The sequence below is a fragment of the Dasypus novemcinctus genome, chromosome X (genome assembly GCF_030445035.2).
Source record: "Dasypus novemcinctus isolate mDasNov1 chromosome X, mDasNov1.1.hap2, whole genome shotgun sequence".
Lineage (NCBI taxonomy): Eukaryota > Metazoa > Chordata > Mammalia > Cingulata > Dasypodidae > Dasypus > Dasypus novemcinctus.
Genome location: NC_080704.1, coordinates 3,654,208 through 3,675,932, shown reverse-complemented (window position 1 = coordinate 3,675,932; position 21,725 = coordinate 3,654,208). Strand labels below are relative to the sequence as shown.

At 42.2% G+C, this 21,725-nt stretch overlaps 1 protein-coding gene across 3 annotated transcripts in view; it reads left to right on the top strand.

Annotated features, from left to right (window-relative positions):
• The window catches only part of LOC101437321 (protein kinase cAMP-dependent X-linked catalytic subunit), a 172,606-nt gene that overhangs the window by 55,857 nt on the left and 95,024 nt on the right, over positions 1–21,725 (top strand). For all 3 annotated transcript variants that reach the window (XM_058291717.2, XM_058291716.2, XM_058291715.2), the window contains exon 3: positions 4,609–4,872. In XM_058291717.2, coding sequence (XP_058147700.1) covers positions 4,609–4,872 — 264 coding nt within the window. The remainder of the gene's footprint in view (positions 1–4,608; positions 4,873–21,725) is intronic.

The following is a 21,725-nucleotide window of genomic DNA, read 5'->3' as shown; positions in this document are numbered from 1 at the left end:
TTTACAGTATATGAGATAATATCATCAGACTCTTACCACCAACCATGGTCCATAGTGTACATTTGGCATACTTTTTCCATACACCTCCATTATCAACACAGTACATCTTTGGCATTAGTGCAAGACTGTTAAAATATTGCTGTTAACTGTAGTCCATAGGTTACCTTAATTATATTTTTCCATGTTTCTCCATGCTCCCAATGCCCTGCAGTACTGACATACATCTGTTCTAGTTTGGAAGGACATTCTTGTAACCTCAATTCTCATCTACTTCTGGGTTCACTGTGTTACTCAGTCCCTAGATTATTCTCTAGCTTTCTTTCAATTGACATTCACAACCCTAGACTACCCTTTTCAGCCACAATCCCATCTATAAACCAGCTGCTACTCACTATAATGCATTGTCATCAACTATATCCATTTCTATACTTTTACAGTCAAGTGAATTAAAACTTCAATGTATGTTAAGCATTGGTAGTCCTTCATAGCCCCCCTCTTATCTCCTAATGACCTATACTCTGTTATAATTCCACATATTTATTCATATTTAGTTCATATTAATAAGACCATGCAATATTTGTCCTTTTGTGTCTGGCTTATATCACTTAGTATAATGTCTTCAAGCTTCATCCACATTATCACATGTGCCCCAATTTCATTTCTTTTTACTGCAGCCTAGTGTTCCACCATGTAAATGTACCACTTTTTGTTTGTCGATTCATTGATTCTCAGAGCAGTAATTTTCTGCTGGCTGTGGAGTACCTTTATTTGCAGCCCTCTACATCTCTAAAAAAAAGGGGATGGGTGTAGGTAAACAATGGTGCATCCTGGGAATATCTAATGCTAGGGGATTTCTTGGGCCTTGTTTTGGTTGGTATTTTTATTTGATTTTACAGGGACATTCATGAGATGCATCCTTCTATGGAGCTACCCATGGAACAAAAGAGTCTTCATACAGTCTTAGACTTCCACTTGTTTACTTTTTTGGTAACATCTGACACCCAACCCTAACTCTTCCTATCTTGATCAAGCTACCCATGGATGAAATTGCAGCTTCACCTGGAATCCAAGTATCTGATCTCTGCAGCTGCCTGAAACCGTTGTTAGGGCTGATATACTCCAGGTACTGGTTGAATCCTGGACATTCTTTATCTGATGAGGATCTCTGGGGTCCCTTAGGGGTGAAGTTATGCTGCATTGTCATAATGCGTTGCCTAAGAGTTGAGGAAGAATCTGGGAAGAGGGAGATCCTGGTCTTGGATCAATGGAGGTAGTTGCAGGATCTGTCCAAAGAATGGATAAGTGCTTGTGTGTGTGCACACATGTGCTTGAGCTGGAGGGAGTGGGGCTACTTTCAGAATCATTGTATACCTTGATACAACAAATCCTAAACTGCTAAGCTCCAAAAAGTGGGAGACTGAGGCCTGGCCTTCAGGTAACTGTCACAAGGTTACCAGTTCAGCCAGCTCCCTCCATCAACTGCCTCTTGGTGGACTGGATCCCAGGGGGAGAGAAACCTAGCAGCAAGTTAGAGAAGGAAATGCAACCCCTCTCGTGGGTGGGTGTAGTCCTCAAACGGCATCGTTATTTCAAAGGGTCTACAAATTTAAATGTATATATACATGACCCATATTGTGCAACTACATGTAAATGTTGTGATTAGTAAAAGAAAGAGTCATTTGAAACTTAGAGTAGCGTGTTGTCTTTTTGTTGTCGTCAGTCTGTGCTATCCTTTGGCATGGTGATGTCGTCAGCTTTGATGACGGAGCATTTTTTGATTTGTTGTTATCTCCTACATTTTGAACATTTTCATCCTTATCATTAATAACACCCAACTCTTTACAAAATACGTCCCATTAATGGGATAGCGTGTCCTTATTTCTTAGTGATCCTCCTTTGAGTTACTCTTCATGTCACCATAGGCTGGCCTCATGTTTTTTGGAACCAGCCCGTCACAGTAGGCACGGCCGTCTGGTAGACCATGCCTTTGGTGAGGGCGGCCGATTGTCCTGGGTTTACCAGATGGTTGCAGCTTGTTGGAGTGAGCTTGGGAGGCAAACACCACACATGTTGTACTCAGTGAAAAATGCAGAGTCCTTGTAGCCTTGACACACGTGTTGATCAGGAACAGGCATGGATTTCCATGTGGCAGCCCCCAATATCCCTGATCCTCCTGGGTGGCTTTGATTTGTTGACCCCGTCCTATTCCTCTCACATGATTGCATGCTCCTTTTTTCTATTTCCTCTCAAAAACATAGTCCTGACTTCTCAAGCTTGCTTCTTTACCCCACATCTCCTTTATGTGAAAGCATTCTTCGGTCATCACTTCAGACATATAGTTTATCATTGGTGGGATTTAGTACATACACAGGATCTTTCACCCATCTAGTTCCAGACACTTTCATCACTACCATCACCCTGGACCCACTAAGCTATTCCTCTTTCCTCTCCACCCTGGCAACCACAAATCTACTACCTTTTTCTACAGATTTGATCGTTCTGGACATGTAAGTGGAATCACAGTATGTAGCCCTGCCACTCGTTGAGGTTCATCCTTGTACCATGTATCAGAACTTCATCCCTTTCTATGGCTGCATACTATTCCACTGTACAGATATTCTACATTTTGTTTATCCACTCATCTGTCGATGAATCCTTGAGTGCTTTTCACCTTTTGGCTGTTGTGAATAATGCTCCTACGTTTTACCCATTGTCACCTGCATTATTAGGCAGCCTAAGGGGTGCTGATGCAAAATGCCAGAAATCTGTTGGCGTTTATAAAGAGTATTTATTTGGGATAGGAGCTTACAGTTACCAGGCCATAAAGAATAAGTTCCTTTCCTCCCTAAAGTCTGTTGCCATGTGTTGGAGCAAGATGGCTGCTGACATCTGCCAGGGTTCAGGCCTCCTGGGTTCCTCTCTTCCCAGGGCTCGATTCTCTCTGTGCTCAGCTGCCCTGCTCTCTCCACAAGGCCAGCTGTAGATTCTCAGGCAAACAGCTCTGTCTCTCTCCCTGGGGCTCAATTCTCTCTGGGCTCAGCTGCTCTGCTCCTCTGTGTGTTCACTTCCCGGACGCCAGCTCAGAACTCCAGCGTCAAAACTCCATATAACGCCCTGCTCTGCCGGGTAGTTTTATCTGTCAGTGCCTGCCCACCAAGGCAGTTTGTACACAGCCTCCTACTGACATGGCCCAATCAAAGCCTTAATCATTATTTAATCAAGTAAAAGCGAAACTTCTGAATCTAATACACTCTAGTGTGCAAACAGGCCAGTTTACAAACGTAATCCAGTACCTATTTTTGGAATTCATAAATAATACCAAACTACTACGTTGTGCATGAGTTCTCATTTGAGTCCCTGTTTTCAATTCTCTAGGGTATATACACCTAAGAGAAAAATTGCAAGGTCATCTGTCTAACTTTCTGAGTAATCTCTAAAATGTTTTCCACAGTGGCTGCACCATTTTAGTCTGACCAGCGATAACATGAGGATTTTACTTTTTCTACATCGTCGCCAACTCCTGTTATTTTCTGGGTTTTTTGGTTCTTTTTTTTTTTAGGTCTTGGGGCTGGCGATGGAGTCCAGGGCCTCATATGTGGGAAACTGGCGTTCAACCACTGAGCCACATGGGCTCCCCTGAGCTGTTTTTTTGTGCGTGTGTGTTTGCTTGTTTGTGTTTTTGTTTTTAGTAGACACCAGGAACCGAATCTGGCACCTCCCTTGTGGGAAGCAGGTGCTCAACTGCTTGGGCCACATCTGCTCTCCCTGGTTTGTTTTAAATGGCCATTATTCTGGGCGTGAAATGGTATTTCATGGTGGTTTTGATTTGCATTTTCTCTAGTTACTGAGTATCTTTTCACGCTGTGTTTATTTTCCTTTGACTAAAGACACCTATAATAGTTGGACAGGACTCTTTTTCATTATCTGTCTCTCTTTCCTTCCCCTTCCAGCCCTCTTTCCCTCCACTAAAGGAGCTCATCCATCCCCTTTGGCAAGCCCCTGTGAGTCATTGCTTAAAAATACCTGACGTTGGCTTTTTTTTTTTAAATTTAAAGATTTATTTTATTTATTTATTTCTCCCCACCCTCTGTGTTGTTTGCACTTGCTGTGTCTGTTTGTTGTCCACTCATCTTTTTAGGAGGCACCGGGAACTGAACCCAGGACCTCTTATGTGGGAGGGAGGTGCCTAATCGATTGAGCCACCTCCGCTCCCTGCTTTGTTGTGCGTCTCATTATGTTTTTCTCCTTGTGTCTCTTGTGGCGTCATCTTGCTGCATCAGCTCACCAAGCCAGCCCTCTGTCTTGCTCATCTTAGGAGACACCAGAAACCAAACCCAGAGCCTCGTATATGGTAGGGGGGGAGCTCAATTGCTTGAGCCACATCCACTTCCCATTGGGCTTTTTAGTTGCTAACATTTCCTCTCCGGTGTTTGCGACGCAGCCCGTTGATTTGCTCGCAATCAGAACCAGTCCCTGAGGATGCCCGTGCTATTCTCTTGCTTATTATCCTAAACGTGGGGCTCACTCCTCCCACATCCCAAGAGAACAGGTGCCCGCCTCAGCCTCTGCTCACGGCACCGCCGCCCAGCACACCCTCGCCCCTTGCAGGTTCTGGACGTGTCACGACGACCGCTTCCTCTACATGCTCATGGAGTTCGTGCCGGGCGGCGAGCTGTTCACCTACCTGCGGAACCGCGGCCGCTTCAGCAGCAGCGCCGGGCTCTTCTACGCCGCGGAGATCATCTGTGCCATCGAGTACCTGCACTCCAAGGAGATCGTTTACAGGGACCTGAAGCCGGAAAACATCCTGCTGGATAGAGAAGGCCACATCAAGCTCACGGACTTTGGGTTTGCGAAGAAGCTGGTGGACAGGTAAGAGTGGTTCTTAACTCTGGAGTCGTTTGACAACTCAGGAAGGTCAGCTGGGGTCGTGCTGTGGCGGGATGAGGAATTATTTTCAGCAAAATTGTTAACCTGGCAGGTGTGTCTGGGAAAAATGATGCTGCAGTGCCGCTGAGCATTTTAACTGGATTGGGGCCATTGTCATGTATTTTTTCCCTCCCGAGATGGCTCCTTCGTCCGTTTTGCTCATCTGCTCGTTGCTCTTTTTTTTTTTCTTGTTATCTGCTTGTTGGTTTTTTGCTCATTGTCTGCTTGTTGTCTGCTCGTTTCTTCTTTGGAGGCATGAGGAGCCTAACCCAGGATCTCCCATGTGGGAGGAAGGTGCTCAATTGCTCGAGTCACCTCTGCTCTCTGCTTGTTTGTTTTCACTTGCTGTCTCCTTGTTGTTCTGCTCGTCTTGCTCATTGTTTTTGCTCGATATCTGCTTGTTGTTTTTGCTCAGTGTCTGCTCGTTGTTTGTTTGTCTTCTTTAGGAGATATGGGAACCAAACTCAGGACTCCCATGTGGGAGGCAGGTGCCCAATCTCCTGGGCCACATCTGCTCCCCTATTGTTGTTTTGATGGCGGTAGATGGGAAATCACCCCCACCCATCCCCAGCCTGGGGTAAATGAAAGGCATAGTTTTCCACTGGAGAATTTACACTGTAAGGTAGTAAGTCTTATTTAAATTTTGTGTGTGGGTAACAGTAACTACAAAATAGAGGTGCAGTGGTACAGACACAAAATGTCTTTAATTACATATATATATGTGTGCTTGTGTATACATACAGAAATAAAATATATGTTTATGTGTTTTTACTACGTATTCAAAATATATAATACATGTATGTATATGTTTGTATTATACGTGCGTATATGTATACACATATATCCATGTTTATGTACTTACACATATACACATACATTTACACATACACACATATACCCTTATATGTCAAGGATTCTTAACCTTTTTTGTTCCATGGACCCCTTTCCCAGTCAGGTGAAAAGGATATGACTAATTTATTTATTGCTACACTCACAAGTGAAGAAAATGCTAGATTTCAGTGATAGATCAGAGAAAATAAAGATAAGAGGTTGATTTTTTTCAATTCAAGCTCATGGACCCCCTGAAATCTTTCCACAGCCTCTGGTTAAGAACCTCTGATACATGTATATATCCTGTATAAATAGTCATTACAGAATATATAATACATGTGCATGTTTTTATTATATATGAATATACATGCCCACATACATCTATATGTGTTATCTATCCATATATGTACACATACATATGTCTGTATACGTTAATGAGAAAGAAAAAGAGACCTTTCTTTATTTGAAGGCTAGTACTTTAGTTTTACTAGAGAAAGTTGATGAGAAGGTAGACCCACGTCTCAAGGAATTCCAGGAATCAATGCTGATCTAGGTTCTGTGTGAGGCCTGAAACTTTTACAATTTTTAGAATCCTTTTTAAGGGAAAAGAGCATGTAAACCACACATCAAAGTTAGGCACAAAGAAGGGGTTGTGCGGACATGGAGCTCAAAGTTTAGGGATCGTTGGCTTTATGTGTAAGCACCTCTTTCTGGACAAGGATACCTTCGGTCAGTTGTATCATTGCTAGGCTTTCTGCTATCACCTGGTAAACTGTTGTCTACTCTCCTGGGAACCCCCTTTCTCCTCTCTGTTGCCCCACAACCTCTTTTCAGTTCCCCTTAACCACAAATACTTTAACACCTGGGACCCCCGATTCTCTGCCTGGACGACCCATTTCTTCACTTCACGTGTCCTGACCTGGCCAGTTGGGTGCTTCTAAACGTCCCACGTTTAATTCTTCCGAAGGTGCCATAGCCCAAAAGCCACCTAGAGTCAGCCTGAAACCCTGGCAAGGGACATTGGATTTCCATCTGATCCATGGAAAATCTAATATCGATTTTTGTTTCATAAAGAGCAGATAAGTCTCAAGTATATTTGTACTAGATTGGATATCCCTTCTCACATTAAAAGGATACTGACAAGCACACGTACAAAAATGTGTAGTCATCCATTTTAACAAATGTTCCACCCCAATGTGAGGTTTTCATCATATGGTGGTATTTGGGGATCCTGTATTTTATGCATGATTGTTCTGTAAACTTTCAACTTCTCTAATAAAGAAAGAATAAAGATAGTGATAAGGTGAGAGGAGTCCTTTGCAGCCAGTTTCCCATAGGAAATGGAATTTGAAGCCATCAATAAATATAAGCCCAATGCCATGTTGAGGGTGAATCAGGAAGCTATGGTATTGGCAGGGACAAAGATTTTCTCAGAAGTGTCACAGGTGAAATTCTTTTTCTGATGTTGCTGCTGATTGAACTGACAGTGGCTAGCGCAACTTAACTCTCTTTGTTCTCTTCAACTATAAATGGGAAGCAGGTATCCTTTTACTGCCTCCCAGTGGTATTGTGAGGAATTTCAGGGTTTAAACTATCGGGAAGGACCTGTTATTGCCTCCCAGTGGTATTGTGAGGAATTGCAGGGTTTAAACTATCGGGAAAGACCTGTTATTGCCTCCTTAATTTCCTGGGACTGCTGTAACACATTACTGCAGACTGGGTGATTTATGCAAGGGATGTTTAACTTAACATGATTCTGAAAGCTGGAAGTCTGACATCAAGGTGTGGGCAGAGCTGGGCTCCCTCCAGTCTTTAGGAAAGCACCCATCCTTGCCTCTTCCAGCATCTGGTGGTTTTTGGCCATGTTGGTATGTGGTGCACTCTGGAGTCTCCAGGGGGCCTTCTCTCCACCATCTACCTCTGTGTTTAAATTTCCCTCTTCTTATTAGGATCTCTAGTTATATGGGACAAGGTAAATCAATATATGCCTCTTTTCTTAATTAATGACATCTGCAAAGACCCTCTTCCCAAATAATGTCACATTGCGATTTTGGAATTAGGACTTGAACCTTGTCTCTTTGGGCCACCCCTAGCATTACCAATTTGGTGAGAAAATGATATTCTTAAAACTGAGATAGCCTTGACTGTCAAATTGCCTGATATAATTAAATGTTAAAAGACAGACACAAACAGATTGTTCTGGGTTATTTCTAATACTGCTGCAGCTGCTGATAATAATTTACAGCCCTAAAATATCCATTTAGAACACCAAGACCTATGTTTATCTCCTCTGGACAATTTTAGTAGTTTATGTTCCTAAAGGTTTTGTTAGCTAGAGCAGGGCCATCCGTTAGAAATGGAACGCAAATCTCGTGTGTTATTTTAAATTTTCTAGTAGCCATGCTTTAACAAGTAAAAACAAGCAAGTGAAGATAATTTTAATAGTATAGTTTAAGTCAGTATATCCAAAATATTATCATTTCAACAAATCAGTATAAAAATTTGCCCCTTTTTCTGCTTCTAGGTTTTTGAAATCCAGTAGATATTTTACACTAGACAGTACATCTTAATTAAGGAACTAAATTTTCATCTGAAATGCTTCATCTTTATTTAGAGTTCATAAAATTTACATTTGTGAAAGGGTAGATTCACATAGTCAAGCTGTTCTAAAAATACTTAAAAGTTTTTCAGTAGTCGGTTTTAAAATTTAATTTTAATGAAATAAAATGAAATTAGATGAAAACTTCAGGGATTGAACCCTGGACCTCGTATGTGGGAAGCTGGCACTCACCACTGAGCCCCATTGGCTCCCTGAGTTGTTTTTCTTTGCTTTGCTTGTTGTTTGTGTTTTTGTGTTTTCAGGAGGCACCAGGGACCAAACCTGGGACCTCTCGTGTGGGAGGCAGGTGCTCAACTGCTTCAGCCACATTGGCTTTTCTGGTTGCCTTTCAAATGCTCGGAAGCCATTTGTCGCTATGGCTTCCATATTGGACAAGCTAGGTCTAGAAAAGACACCTGCCCTTCCTCGATGAGACGGGATTGGATGAGGTGGCAGGGTTGGATGAAATGGGGTTGGATCACACAGCATTGTAGAAACACCTGCACTTATTAGAAACTTTAATTTGGGGGCAGTTTTGTACTATGTGGACTCATCACTGTTCTTGTTTTTAGAAAGGAGCAGTCCTTTGAGATTTTTATGATGCAGATTTTTGTTAAATTCAATCTGATTTCACCCTCAGATTTTCATCTGTTAAATTTGTAAGACTAAAGCATGTAAGAATGAGATGTTTCTCTACACGGAATAATCAAGACTTTGATGATTTCTTTAAATTGGCGTTACAACCTTGGTGCTGCCCCCTATTGGCAGCAAAAAGTACAATATATCAGTGTATTCTTTATTTTTTTAAAATCCATTTATTTGGAATTCTGACTTAAGCTAACCAGAAAGAAAATATCTCATATTTTCTGGAATATAATTTGGCAAACTATGTTACTATCCAGTTAATCTATTATGTCCATTTAAAAATAAGTGGATAAAGAAGGTTTAGTACATAACATCAAGCAATTAATTTACTTAACATTGCCAAAACTTGGAAAATGCCTCATTACTATAGTTTGATATCTCTCTTCTACAAGGAACTTTGTCTTAGTCTTGAGTATTATAGATTGCATTTTTTTCTCTCTCTCTCTTTTTTAATTGACCACTGAGTTTCTTTAAGAATGTCCCTCTCCTCTAGCTGAACTCTGGTGAGACTTGGCTCATGAGTACATATGCACTTGGGTACCTCATCTAGCTCAGGCTTCAGAAAACAGATAAGATTTTTGAGTAAAAAAATGGAGAGAAATTCCCCAAAGTGCCCAGGTACCTCTACAAAATAGATGGAACAAAAAGGGAGACTTCATCTGGAATAAAATTTCTGAGCATATAATTGAGAGGTGTGTTTCTCACTTTCTTTTGTAACATGGAAAAAAACATTTAAACATGCTGTAATTACATACCATACTCATTACATGAATCTTATTATACTTATTTTAAGTTACTGACAATGAATTTGATTTATGATTCCTTTCCTTGCTTGTCAATAATGTGTAAATGCTATTCTCTTCTAACTTATTTTTACAAGGCTCTTGTTTTCTCATAGTCATAATTCTTATTTTTTTTATTTCCAATTTATTTTGTATATATACTTTATATTATGCAGATAACCCATCTACAAGATTTAGGGACAAATGGATTATTTTTGGCTTTCTGAAATGATCAAAAAAAGATACTAATACATTCCATTTCAATTGATAAGTAAAAACACAGCGTACCTTTTCTATTTCTACAATAGCTGTTTTGGAGTTCAGTAGCATTTTAAATTCAGGCATTAAATTTGAGTACAGACCTTTGGATTTTCATTTGTGACAACTTACTAGGTATGACATTGAACCAGTCTTTAAAATTATTTTTAAAATTTCAAACATACACAGAAGTAAGGGAATAATTTATATTGAATCATTATGTACCTATTACCGAGCTTTCATCCAGTTAATTATTAAAGACTTATTTTACCTTTATTGCCTCCTACACAGATTTTGTATCTTGAATTATTTTAAAGCAAGGAACTCATCATCCTATCTCTAATAGATAAATGCCTTTTAAAAAATAATTTCAATTATTAGTTGTCACATATGACAAAATTAATTTTAAAATTCTTAATATATTGTAACACTCAGTCCATATTTCAGTTTTCCCCAAATGTCTTTTTAGTTTTTGTCCATTCCCTTAATATCAGGATCTAAAGAAGTTTTCCACATTGCATTTAATTGATCTGGCTCTAAGCTCCATTAGTCAATAAAGTCCCTCTTCCCATTTTTTTCTATTTATGCCTTTCCTTTGTTGAATAAAACTGGGTTTTTGTCCTGTAAAATGTCCACAATCTACTTTTGGCTGATTACTTTCTTGTGGTCTTATTTTTCTTATTCCTCTTTTCCCTGTTTTTCCTATAAATTGGTGATTGGGTCTGGAAACTGATTCGATTTGGAGTCATTTATTCCTTCCTCCCTTCCTCCTTTCCTTCCCTCCTAGAAATAGATGGTGCCTTCCTCTTTTGCTTCATAGCAAAGGTACGTAATTCTCCTTGTCCTTCTGGAATTGGATTATCTGTGGGTTCAAGTGCTACCTTTCTGACTTCTTCATTGTAAGGCGCCAGCAGGGTTGCCCTGGGATTTACTGTCCCTGGACAGTATTTCTCTTTCCACGATAGACCGTAAAATGGAGGTATTCTAATTCTATCTTCCCTCTGCATTTCTTGGTGGAATTCCTCTATGAAGAAACACTTTCCCTCATCCAGCCATTTAGGGCCTGTGACTACTTCTCTTAGAAGACAGGCATTGTTTGCTCTTGATTCTTTCACTTTATTGGTTTTCAGAATCAGGGGCTGAGCCTTAGCCGTCTCAAACTGTACCAATAAATTTAATTTTATTTAGTATTGTTATATTATTATAAACTCAGAAAACATGTTATCTGGTGTGTTTGCAATCCAACGTAAGTTTTTTTTTAAGGATTCAAGAAATGAACCTGGGACCTCATGGGTGGGAAGCTGGCATTCAACCCCGGAGCCACATCGGCTCTGCTGAGATGGTTTTTATGTTTAATTTTGCTTGTTGTTTGTTTCTGTTTTCCTTTGAAGGCACTGGGGACCAAACCAGGGACCTCCCATGTGGGAAGCAGATGCTCAACTGCTTGAGCCACATCCACTCCCCCAACGTAACCCACCCTTCCTTCCTTCCTCCCTCCCTCCTTCCCTCCCTTTCTGCCTCCCTCCCTCCTATACTTAAATTGCTCCAATACTTAAATTGACTACTTAATGGGTACGAGGTTTCTTTTTGGGGTGATGAAATGTTTTGGAACTAGATAGAGAGAGTGGTTGTACAACATGCTAAATGCCCCTGAATTGTTTGCTTTAAAATGGTTAATTTTATGCTGTGCAAATTTCACCTCTTTTTTTTTTTAAAAGCCCCTTCTTTGTTCAGTAGACACTCCTTAAGCTGCCTCTTGTACCTTTAAACCCGGATCCCACTGCCTTTACTAGCTGCCTTGCATTCATTTGCTGATGATGGCCTAGGATCTTTTTGTATTTCTGTCTGCAAACCTGGCATGAGCCATTTCTTTTAGGATCCCTGGATCCCCTTAGCTGGAAATACTATTAGAGCCCCCAGCCCAAAATGCTGGGAATTCATTGCTTCTAGGATATCTCAGTGGACAGAGTTAGGAAGTAAATTTTTTTGGAAAGATAAAAGTCAATGATAAGTCTAAGCAGATATATACAGTTCCTACCTCAGGTTCTATGGGTTGTTACTTGATTTTTAGGAATTATTTTTATATCTATTGGCCTGAAAATCTCATTTGTCCACTTATTTTTTTTTAGATGGTACCAGGGATTGAACTCAGGACCTCGTTTATGGGAAGCAGGTGCTCGAACCTCTTAGCTACACCCATTCCCCTAAATTACTTTTAGTGAATTATTTACAAATATCAGAAGGTATAAAGGTAAGAGTAATAGATATTTTGAACAACGCTCACAGCTGACCACTGGGCATGCCACTCTAGTTGAGATGTGCTAGCCTGGGCCTTGGTTAGAATCTTTTAATCCTTTAGTTAGGAAAACATTTAGGGAGAAACAGCTTAGGGTATTCTTGAAACTCATGAGGTCCTTCATTTTATGGATGAGAAAATGGAAACTCTAAAAGATGGAATGATTTCTCTCAGCTGCCATAGAGTGTTAGGGCAAAGCTGGGATTTGAAATCCTTTCTAGTTCTAACTGTTTCCATTGTACCAGAGGCCCACCTGTCAAACCGGCCCAGAGCCTGGTTTTGTCAATAAAGTTTTATTGGAACACAGCCATACCCATGCGTTTCCATACTGTTGGTAGCTACTCTTGCTGTACAGCAGCAGGACTGAGTAATTGCAAAAAGGACCACATGGTCTACAAAGCCAAAAGTATTTACTCTCTGGCCTTTTACAGAAAAAGTTTGCCAACACGTGTACTAGACCAGCTTTGTAAGCTGGTTAAAATTGACTAGGAAATCTACTTTCTTGTGTTTTTAGATACTTTCTCTTAGGCTTTAATTTTTTTTTTTTTGATTTATTTATTTATTTAATTCCCCCCCCCCCCCCAGTTGTCTGTTTTCTGTGTCTATTTGCTGCGTCTTGTTTCTTTGTCTGCTTCTGTTGTCGTCAGCGGCACGGGAAGTGTGGGTGGCGCCATTCCTGGGCAGGCTGCACTTTCTTTTCACGCTGGGCAGCTCTCCTTACTGGGCGCACTCCTTGCGCGTGGGGCTCCCCCACGCGGGGGTCAGTCACCCTTGCGTGGCACGGCACTCCTTGCGCGCATCAGCACTGCGCATGGCCAGCTCCACATGGGTCAAGGAGGCCCGGGGTTTGAACCGCGGACCTCCCATATGGTAGACGGATGCCCTAACCACTGGGCCAAAGTCCGTTTCCCTAATTTTTAATATTTAATGCATATCAGGAAGGGAATGAGGTGCCAAGTCTACTTCCTAAAGAACGTAAGCAGTGGATGTCACTACCTTTCTTTGCGCCATATTTGATTTTTGTTATATTTCGTACTCATAAATGCATATTCTTAAAGGAAACTTGGCAAAGGGCATCCTTTTTTGTTGCCGATTAATTAAGTAGTAATTCTTATTCCCACCCCTCTACTAGCCATTGTCACAGATAAAACCTAATTCATGGGAAATCAATGTTATCACAGTCCTTGGAGCAAAAATGGTCATTCCTTTTTTTTGGAAATGGGAATTCCTTGATGAACTCAAAATACCAGACTGTTTAGTATAACCAAACAGTTTTATGAACTGATCATGGCCTAGAGAAAACTTGCTTTTTCATGAAAAACCAGTATCCTATTTCTCTCTTGTTACCCAAGACCCCACAAGAAGGTAAATACTATTTTTGCCATGAATGCTAAGCTAAAAGCTGTTTTGTTTTGTTTTGTATTATCAAACCTAGACAAAACACTCTCCGATGCTTTACTGGGGGAAAAAAAGCAATCAAAATGTTTATACAATTAAGTGTACACAAGGTTTTCACAAACCATGCTAATTCTGCCTGAGCCCCTCCTTGCCCGTTTGGTAGTTGATGTGCTTGCCTTGCCATAGATAAAAACGTGATGAGCCAAGGAGAAACTGGGCTGAAGCTCAGTGCAGCAACGTCATCTATTGCCCTCCCTCCCTCTCTCTTTTTTTAGAATTGTGCTAAAATACATGAAACATAAACCTTACCATTTTAGCCATTTCTAAACGCATCGCTCAGTGACTTTTAGTCCATTCCCAGTGTTGTGCAACCATCACCACTCTCCACTTTCAGAACATTTTCATCACCCCAAAGGGAAACCCGTTGAACAGTTAATTCCATTCCCACCCCCCAGCTTCTGAGAGCCACCAGTGTGCTTTCCGTCTTTATGGATTTGCCTATTCCAGGTATTTCATATAAATGGATCGTACCACATTTTTCTTTTGTGTCTGGCTTTCACTGAGAGTCGTATTTTTGAGGTTATCCATACTATAAGCTTGTATCAGAACTTCATTCCTTTTTATGGCTGAATAATAATTCCACTGAATGGGTGCACCATGGTTTGTCCATTCACTGTTGGTAGATATTTGGACTGTTTCCAGTTTTTGCCTGTTTTAAATAGTTCTTCTGTGAACACTGGGTTGGTGTATGATAATCTTCTTTAACGTATCAAGGAAGTGCCAAACTTTTCCACAGCCCGTTTCTCCTTTGCCTGCCACCCCCCCCCCCTCCAAGCTGCTTCTCCTAGAGGGAGTGGGGAAAGTTTCCTCCCAAAATGCATTTCAAGGTTCAGAGGCAGAAGTGTCTCCAAAGTCAGCAGTTTTATTCACGCATTCAGCCTTGCTGCCTCATTGGCGATGCCGTGTTCACCTAGATGGACAGTGTCACGTAGGAGCCATGTTGCTTACATCTCCTTTCATTTGTGTGAAGGAGAGCACCATGGGTCACTCACCCAAATGCTTCACAGGGCATGTCCTGGAAATGCTAAGGATTCCTGTGGCAGCCAGAGTCTATGACTGTCTGTCTCTTATGAACACATACAACTTGTAAGTTCATCCAGCCCAGCCCCATCTTTTAACAGATAAGAATTCAGGAAGCTTGAACTGACCTGCCCACATTCCACAACTTCCAAGGGCAGAATCTTCCAACTTCTACTTCTGTGCTCTTTCCATTAGTGGGATTGAAGGGTGGCTCCAGGGACCACCTGCTTTTATTGCCCTCGGGCTCTCCCACATCCCAGCTGGTGACCTTGGGCTCGTTGTTACCACCTCTCTGTGCCTTGGCTCGCTCATCTGTGAAATGAGGATATTGTCCCTACTCTGTAGGGTTGGTGGTAAGGAGCGCTGGATTGGCTAATTGGAAGAGTTTTTGGCATTTGCTAAGCATTCAGTAGAAACTAGCTGCTACTGACTTGATCATAACCATCTTCACCACCACCACTACCTTCACCACCATCATTACCTTTATAACCACTGTCATCCCTCATCCCATCATCAGCATCATCACCATCATCATCACCATCACCACCATTACCATCTTCACCCCCACCCTATCACCTTCACCGTCATCACCATCTCAGCATCTTCATCACCATCAGCACCATCATCAATCCCCATCCCCATCACCTTCGTCATCACCTTCATCACCCCATCCCCATCACCTTCGTCATCACCATCTCAGCATCTTCATCACCATCAGCACCATCATCAATCCCCATCCCCATCACCTTCGTCATCACCTTCATCACCCCATCCCCATCACCTTCGTCATCACCATCTCAGCATCTTCATCACCATCATCACCATCATCAGTCCCCATCCCCATCACCTTCATTATCACCATCATCATCCCCATCACCTTCACCGTCATCACCACCATTACCATCTCCACCTTCATCATCCCCATCATCACCCCATCCCCATCACCTTCATCATCACATCATCACCCCATCCCCATCACCTTCATCATCCCCATCATCACCCCATCCCCATCACCTTCATCATCACATCATCACCCCATCCCCATCACCTTCATCATCACATCATCACCCCATCCCCATCCCTAACCCCTCCATTATCACCATCATCATCCCCATCACCACCATTACCATCTCCACCTTCATCATCCCCATCATTACCCCATCCCCATCACCTTCATCATCACATCATCACCCCATCCCCATCACCTTCATCATCACATCATCACCCCATCCCCATCCCTAACCCCTCCATTATCACCATCATCATCCCCATCACCACCATTACCATCTCCACCTTCATCATCCCCATCATTACCCCATCCCCATCACCTTCACCGTCATCACCACCATTACCATCGCCACCTTCATCATCACCATCTTCGCCAACATCATCATCACTGTCCTCACCATCACCATCATCACCTTCATCATGACCATCATTCCTTCACATTATCACCGTCACAACCATCATCATCACCATCTTCACACCCATCCCCATCACCTTCACCATCTCAGCACCTTCACCATCACCATCATCATCCCCATCTCCGTCCCTTTCATTGTCATCACCATTATAACCATCATCACCACCATGATTATCATTATCATCATTGTCATCAACTTCCATTCACCCAACCTAGGTGATTAACTGATGTCCCCACTTGGAGATATGCTGCAGGCGTGCACCTCCTGGACCAGCATATTTCTCTGATGTGCTGCACAATTTTGTCCTGGCAAGTTGACTTCTAAGCTTAGTAAAAGTCAAGAGTTTGTTCCCAACCCCACTTCAACCATTTGTACCTGTTGTTATAAAATTTGATATTATACAGAGCAATGAAATAGTGGTGTGAAAACAAAGTCATTTCCAAAAAAAGACACAGTTGAATGCTTTGGAAGAATTGAGGAAGGTGAGTGGCGAAAAATATTGCTTTCAAATTAGGGTTTTGTGAGACAATGTCCAAAGACTGAGAAAAATCATGAAGAACTAGAAGCATTACTCTCTGATTCCTTCACAAGTTCCTTTGTATTAATGTACCACATAAGGGAAACAGAGATTGGAAATCATAGGTAGCAATTTATGGTGGTGGTTTATGGAAGAAAGCAAAATTCCAAACACAGTGCAGGAAACAGCAAAGACTTGAGTTGGGAATCTGTTTTCTGACGTGCTTGCTTTAGGATCTTGAGCAAGTTATTGCCAGTGTCTTGTTTTCATACCAGTAAATGAGAATGCCTTACCTTGCAGGGTTGTTAAGGTGATTAAGACAAATAGCATCTGTAAAAAACTTTAAGCAGAGTCTGAGGCATAGGGTGCTCTTTTAAAATATCAGCAATAATGACAGTATTTGTTATATCGATATAATTAATTTTTTATCTAAGATTGTTGGCAACTTGAGATTCTAGAACTGTTAAAATTTGTTTGAACCCTGTCTGCCTTTGCTGGATAATTGAAAGGACCAAATGAGAATGCTTCCTCTTCCTGAAGAACCTTTAAAGAGGTGGACATGGATATTAGAGTTTGAATGGAATTTTATTTCAGAATCTCCATACATCCTTCATAGAGAGGTGATTTTTAAAAATACCTGAACTTTCCAGAGACTTTTTTTTTTCTTTAAATGTTACATTAAAAAAATATGAGGTCCCCATATACCCTCCACCCCCCACACCCCACTCCTCCCACATCAACAACCTCTTTCATCATGTGGCACATTCATTGCACTTGGTGAATACATTTTGGAGCACTGCTGCACCACATGGATGATGGTTTATATTGTAGTTTACCCTCTCCCCCAGTCCATTCAGTGGGTTATGGCAGGATATAGAATTTATGTCCAGCATCTGTCCTTGAAACATCATTCAGGACAACTCCAAGTCCTGAAAATGCTCCCACATCTCATCTCTTCTTCCCTCTCCCTGCTCTCAGCAGCTACCATGGCCACTTTCTCCACATCAATGCTACAATTTCTTCCCTTACTAATCACAATAGTTCCATAGTAGAATATCAGTAAGTCCACTCTAATCCATATCCTATACCTCCATCAGATTTTGAACTCAGTTTTACTGGTGCCTTTTCCAAAATATGCTAATGCCAGGGTGGATTTTCTGGTTTGGAGCGAGGGGTGTGCAACTGGGAGTTGTTTTTTGCACAATGTAATGTTCCATTTACACCCCTTTAATTCTCACCAATCCTCTCTCCCCATCCCAAATAGCTCGCCTCTTTTAACCTCCCTCCAGTCCATTTCCAAATAAATGCACAATGGAAGGGAATACAATGAGCCATTGAGCAGGCTTAAGCCAACCCTCTCTCCATTACTCCCCAGAGATGCCTCTTAGCTCCTCCTGCTTGGGATCTGGGCTTAGCCAAAGGTCTGTGAAAGACGTGCTTCTCCATATTCTGTAAGAAATCCTGGGCATCATGGAAGGCGACAGGATCAAGAACATGCAGGCATCTGTACATGACTGTGAATCCCATTTTTTTGCTCTCCCTTTTCTTGGTTTACATGGCAGCCTATCCCCAGCTGTCAAAGAAGTGGTAACGGTGAGAAAATCGAGAACTGCAGGATCACCATGCCTTCCCGCCAAACGCCTAGTAAACAAAAGTGGATGGGACCAAGGGCCCGTAATTCACAGCTTAGATCAGCAGTCTTAGATAACATCTGAGCTGTGTGTCATGCCTCGACATATTTAATGCCTTCTGAATCGGTAGGTAGCCATGTATGCTTCTTAGTACGTCCAAAAGGCATTAGGGCTTTTTGCAGGAGAGAGTTACTCTAACTAGAGGTGTAAGGCTGCCTGAGGCTGGTTAGAAACTGGAAACGTATACTCCCCGAGGTATGTGCTCCTTATCTAAGATGAAGCCAAAGGAAACTCAACTTTCAAGACTGTAAGTGAAGACTTTGCACCCAAGACAGATACCATTACCTGCCCCCACGTCCACTCGGTTTTTTTAACATCTGTAAAGATCAAGCCTTCTAATGTGTTTCTTGCAGCCTTGGATGAGCCTCCAGGTTGGAATTCCAGCATTAACCGACCAATCAGTTGAGCGTTCTGCAGAATGACACATGTGTCATGGTTTGGTCTGACTAGGGTTGACTTTGGATTGACATTCCTGTTGGGGGTGACGAGGGGAAGGTGCTAAAATTGTGCGCATTGAACACTCTGCTCTTAAACGCAAATGTAGGGAGTGAGAGACTCTTGGATTTTACACCGTGAGGTCATTCCCAAGATTCCTTTGAGGGATGTAGATAGGTGTTTTCTTGACTCAGTAGAAGGTGCTCTTGTCAACCACGCCGAGGATCCACGGACCAGTTCTTCTGAACGATGGAGCTTCTGTTACAGCAGGACAGAATTGAGCCAACCCAGGGGAGGTTGGGTGATGAGCTGCTTTCCACTCTGTCTTGAGATCTTTTAAAGATACCTCATCGTAGACAATGGGCCGATAATGTAGCTTGTTGATAAATTCAGTCACAAACAACTAACGTAATACCAGTAACCCTCAGAGTGTTCATCTGTAAGATTTGCTTTTTGAATATTAAAACCAAAGCCAGTCCAGTTGGATCGGATGAATCCAACTTATTAACTTCTTCCTTTTTGTTCCAAATGCCACAATGGCCTGCCTTTCTTTAAAATGTAGTGCAAGAAGGCCAGGTTTCTGTTTTGTTTGGACTAAAATAGTAAGGTGTTATCTCTGATACCGACAGCAAATCGTCTCCCTAAGACATTAAAAGGAGCACCTAGGAAAGGGTTAAAGAGCAGTTTGGTGTGTCTGGGGGGGGTGTCTGTGTGATGGTTTGTGTGTCATAAGAGTAACTTATTGTAGTTCAAGTGAGACCCACAAAATTTGCGTGGAAATTCACACAGCTGTGATGTTAATCTTGCCAGTATTATTTGGTGAAGGCTTTGGAGAGAGTCAGAACCCTCTGGTTCTTGCCAAATGGGCGATTTGGATGAAAGAAAGCCAGTTTTTAAAGAAAGATTGACCTAGTGATGATACGCATCAGAATCTGGAAGTAAGTTAAAAGGCAGGAGGGCGGAACTGAAGGGAGAGGACTGGATTTGATAGGTGGGGGTTTGGACTCATTTTGGAGGAGAAAATCATCAGATTTGGTGACTGAGATTATAACCTGCTTAATTGAGTTGAGACTGTGTTGTTTGATTCTGGTCCACACACAAGCACGAAGGAGCCATCGATCAAAAACTAGCCCATGAGCCGTTCAAAAAAAAAACCAAGAGCCCTAACTTGGTTATTGTCGGGTTTTGTTTTCATTCTGTATCTTTATCATCAATGGGGTCCCTTCCATACAGCTGCTATGCAGTCGATATTTGTTGCACAGAAGGAGCCAGGCAGTTATCCTGCCTGTGGGAAAAGAGGTCAAGAGATGAGTTGTGATCTAGCAATTTGAAATGATGATTTAAGGCATCCAGGGGAACCGATGGGTGGAAAAGACGGGTCAAGCCTGGGCTCTGAGGCCAACGGTTGAATCTCACAGCTCCTGTCTTCATTTGCTCCAGGCTGCTAATGCAAAATACCAGCTTCCGTTCACAGAAAACAAAATAATACCAAAATATGTGTCATCTAGTTAGACATAAGCAAGCCTTATCACTATATTTCGTGTTACTCCTTCACAAGAAACATTTGCAAAGACTTAGAAGAAAGAATTCTTGTTCTCCTCCAAGATGCTCTAAGATCTCTGTTTCCTTCTCTAAATTATAAATGTGGCTTTGCAAATGAGATGGGGCCAGCTAATATGTGTACTTACTCTTTTTTTTTTTTTTAAAGATTTATTTTTATTTATTTAATTCCCCTCCCCTCCCCCGGTTGTCTGTTTTCTGTGTCTTTTTGCTACGTCTTGTTTCTTTGTCCGCTTCTGTTGTCGTCAGCGGCACGGGAAGTGTGGGCGGCGCCATTCCTGGGCAGGCTGCTCCCTCCTTCGCGCTGGGCAGCTCTCCTTATGGGTGCACTCCTTGCGCGTGGGGCTCCCCTACGCGGGGGACACCCCTGTGTGGCACGACACTCCTTGCGCGCATCAGCACTGCGCATGGCCAGCTCCACACGGGTCAAGGAGGCCCGGAGCTTGAACCGCGGGCCTCCCATGTGGTAGACAGACGCCCTAACCACTGGGCCAAGTCCGTTTCCCTGTACTTACTCTTTTAGTAACTCTTGCTATTGTCTCCATCGCCTGATACTGCATTATTTCTTAGTTACTGTAATTAATAAGAGAGTATAGCAGCTAACACTAGGAGAGCTAACAATGTGATGACCGCTAGGCTAAACTCTTTTTGATGTACTGAGGCCAAGGATTGAACCTGGGACCTCGTATATGGGAAACCAGCGCTCAACCACCGAGCTGTATTGGCTCCCTTGACTTGTTTTTTTTTCTCCCATTTATATGTTTGTTGTTCGTTTGTCTTCTTTAGGAGGCACTGGGGACCAAACTCGGGACCTCCCATGTGGGAAGTAGGCGCTCAACCACTTGAGTCACATCCGCTCCCCTACATTCTTGACATACATTCTTAAACGAATTCCCTGTATCAATGAGGAAACTGAGGCAGAATTGGATTATCTTTGCCAGTAGCCCCACAGAGTGGAGAGCTGAGATTTGGCTCACTGCCTCTGCTCTGACCCACATGTTGCCTTTCACAGACACGTCTATCTACTATTGAAAGGCATCTTCTAGGTTTTCAATTTTTTAAAATATTTATTTTATTTCTTCTCCCCACCCCCTTGTTGGTGCACTTGCTGTATCTGTTCGTTGTGTGCTTGTCTTCCTTTTAGGTGGCACCAGGAACCGAACCTGGGACCTCTCATGTGGCAGGAAGGCACGTAATTGATTGTGCCACCTCCTCTCTCTGCTTTGTTGTATCTCTCATTATGTTTTCCTTCTTGTGTGTCTTGTTGTGTCAGCTCGCTG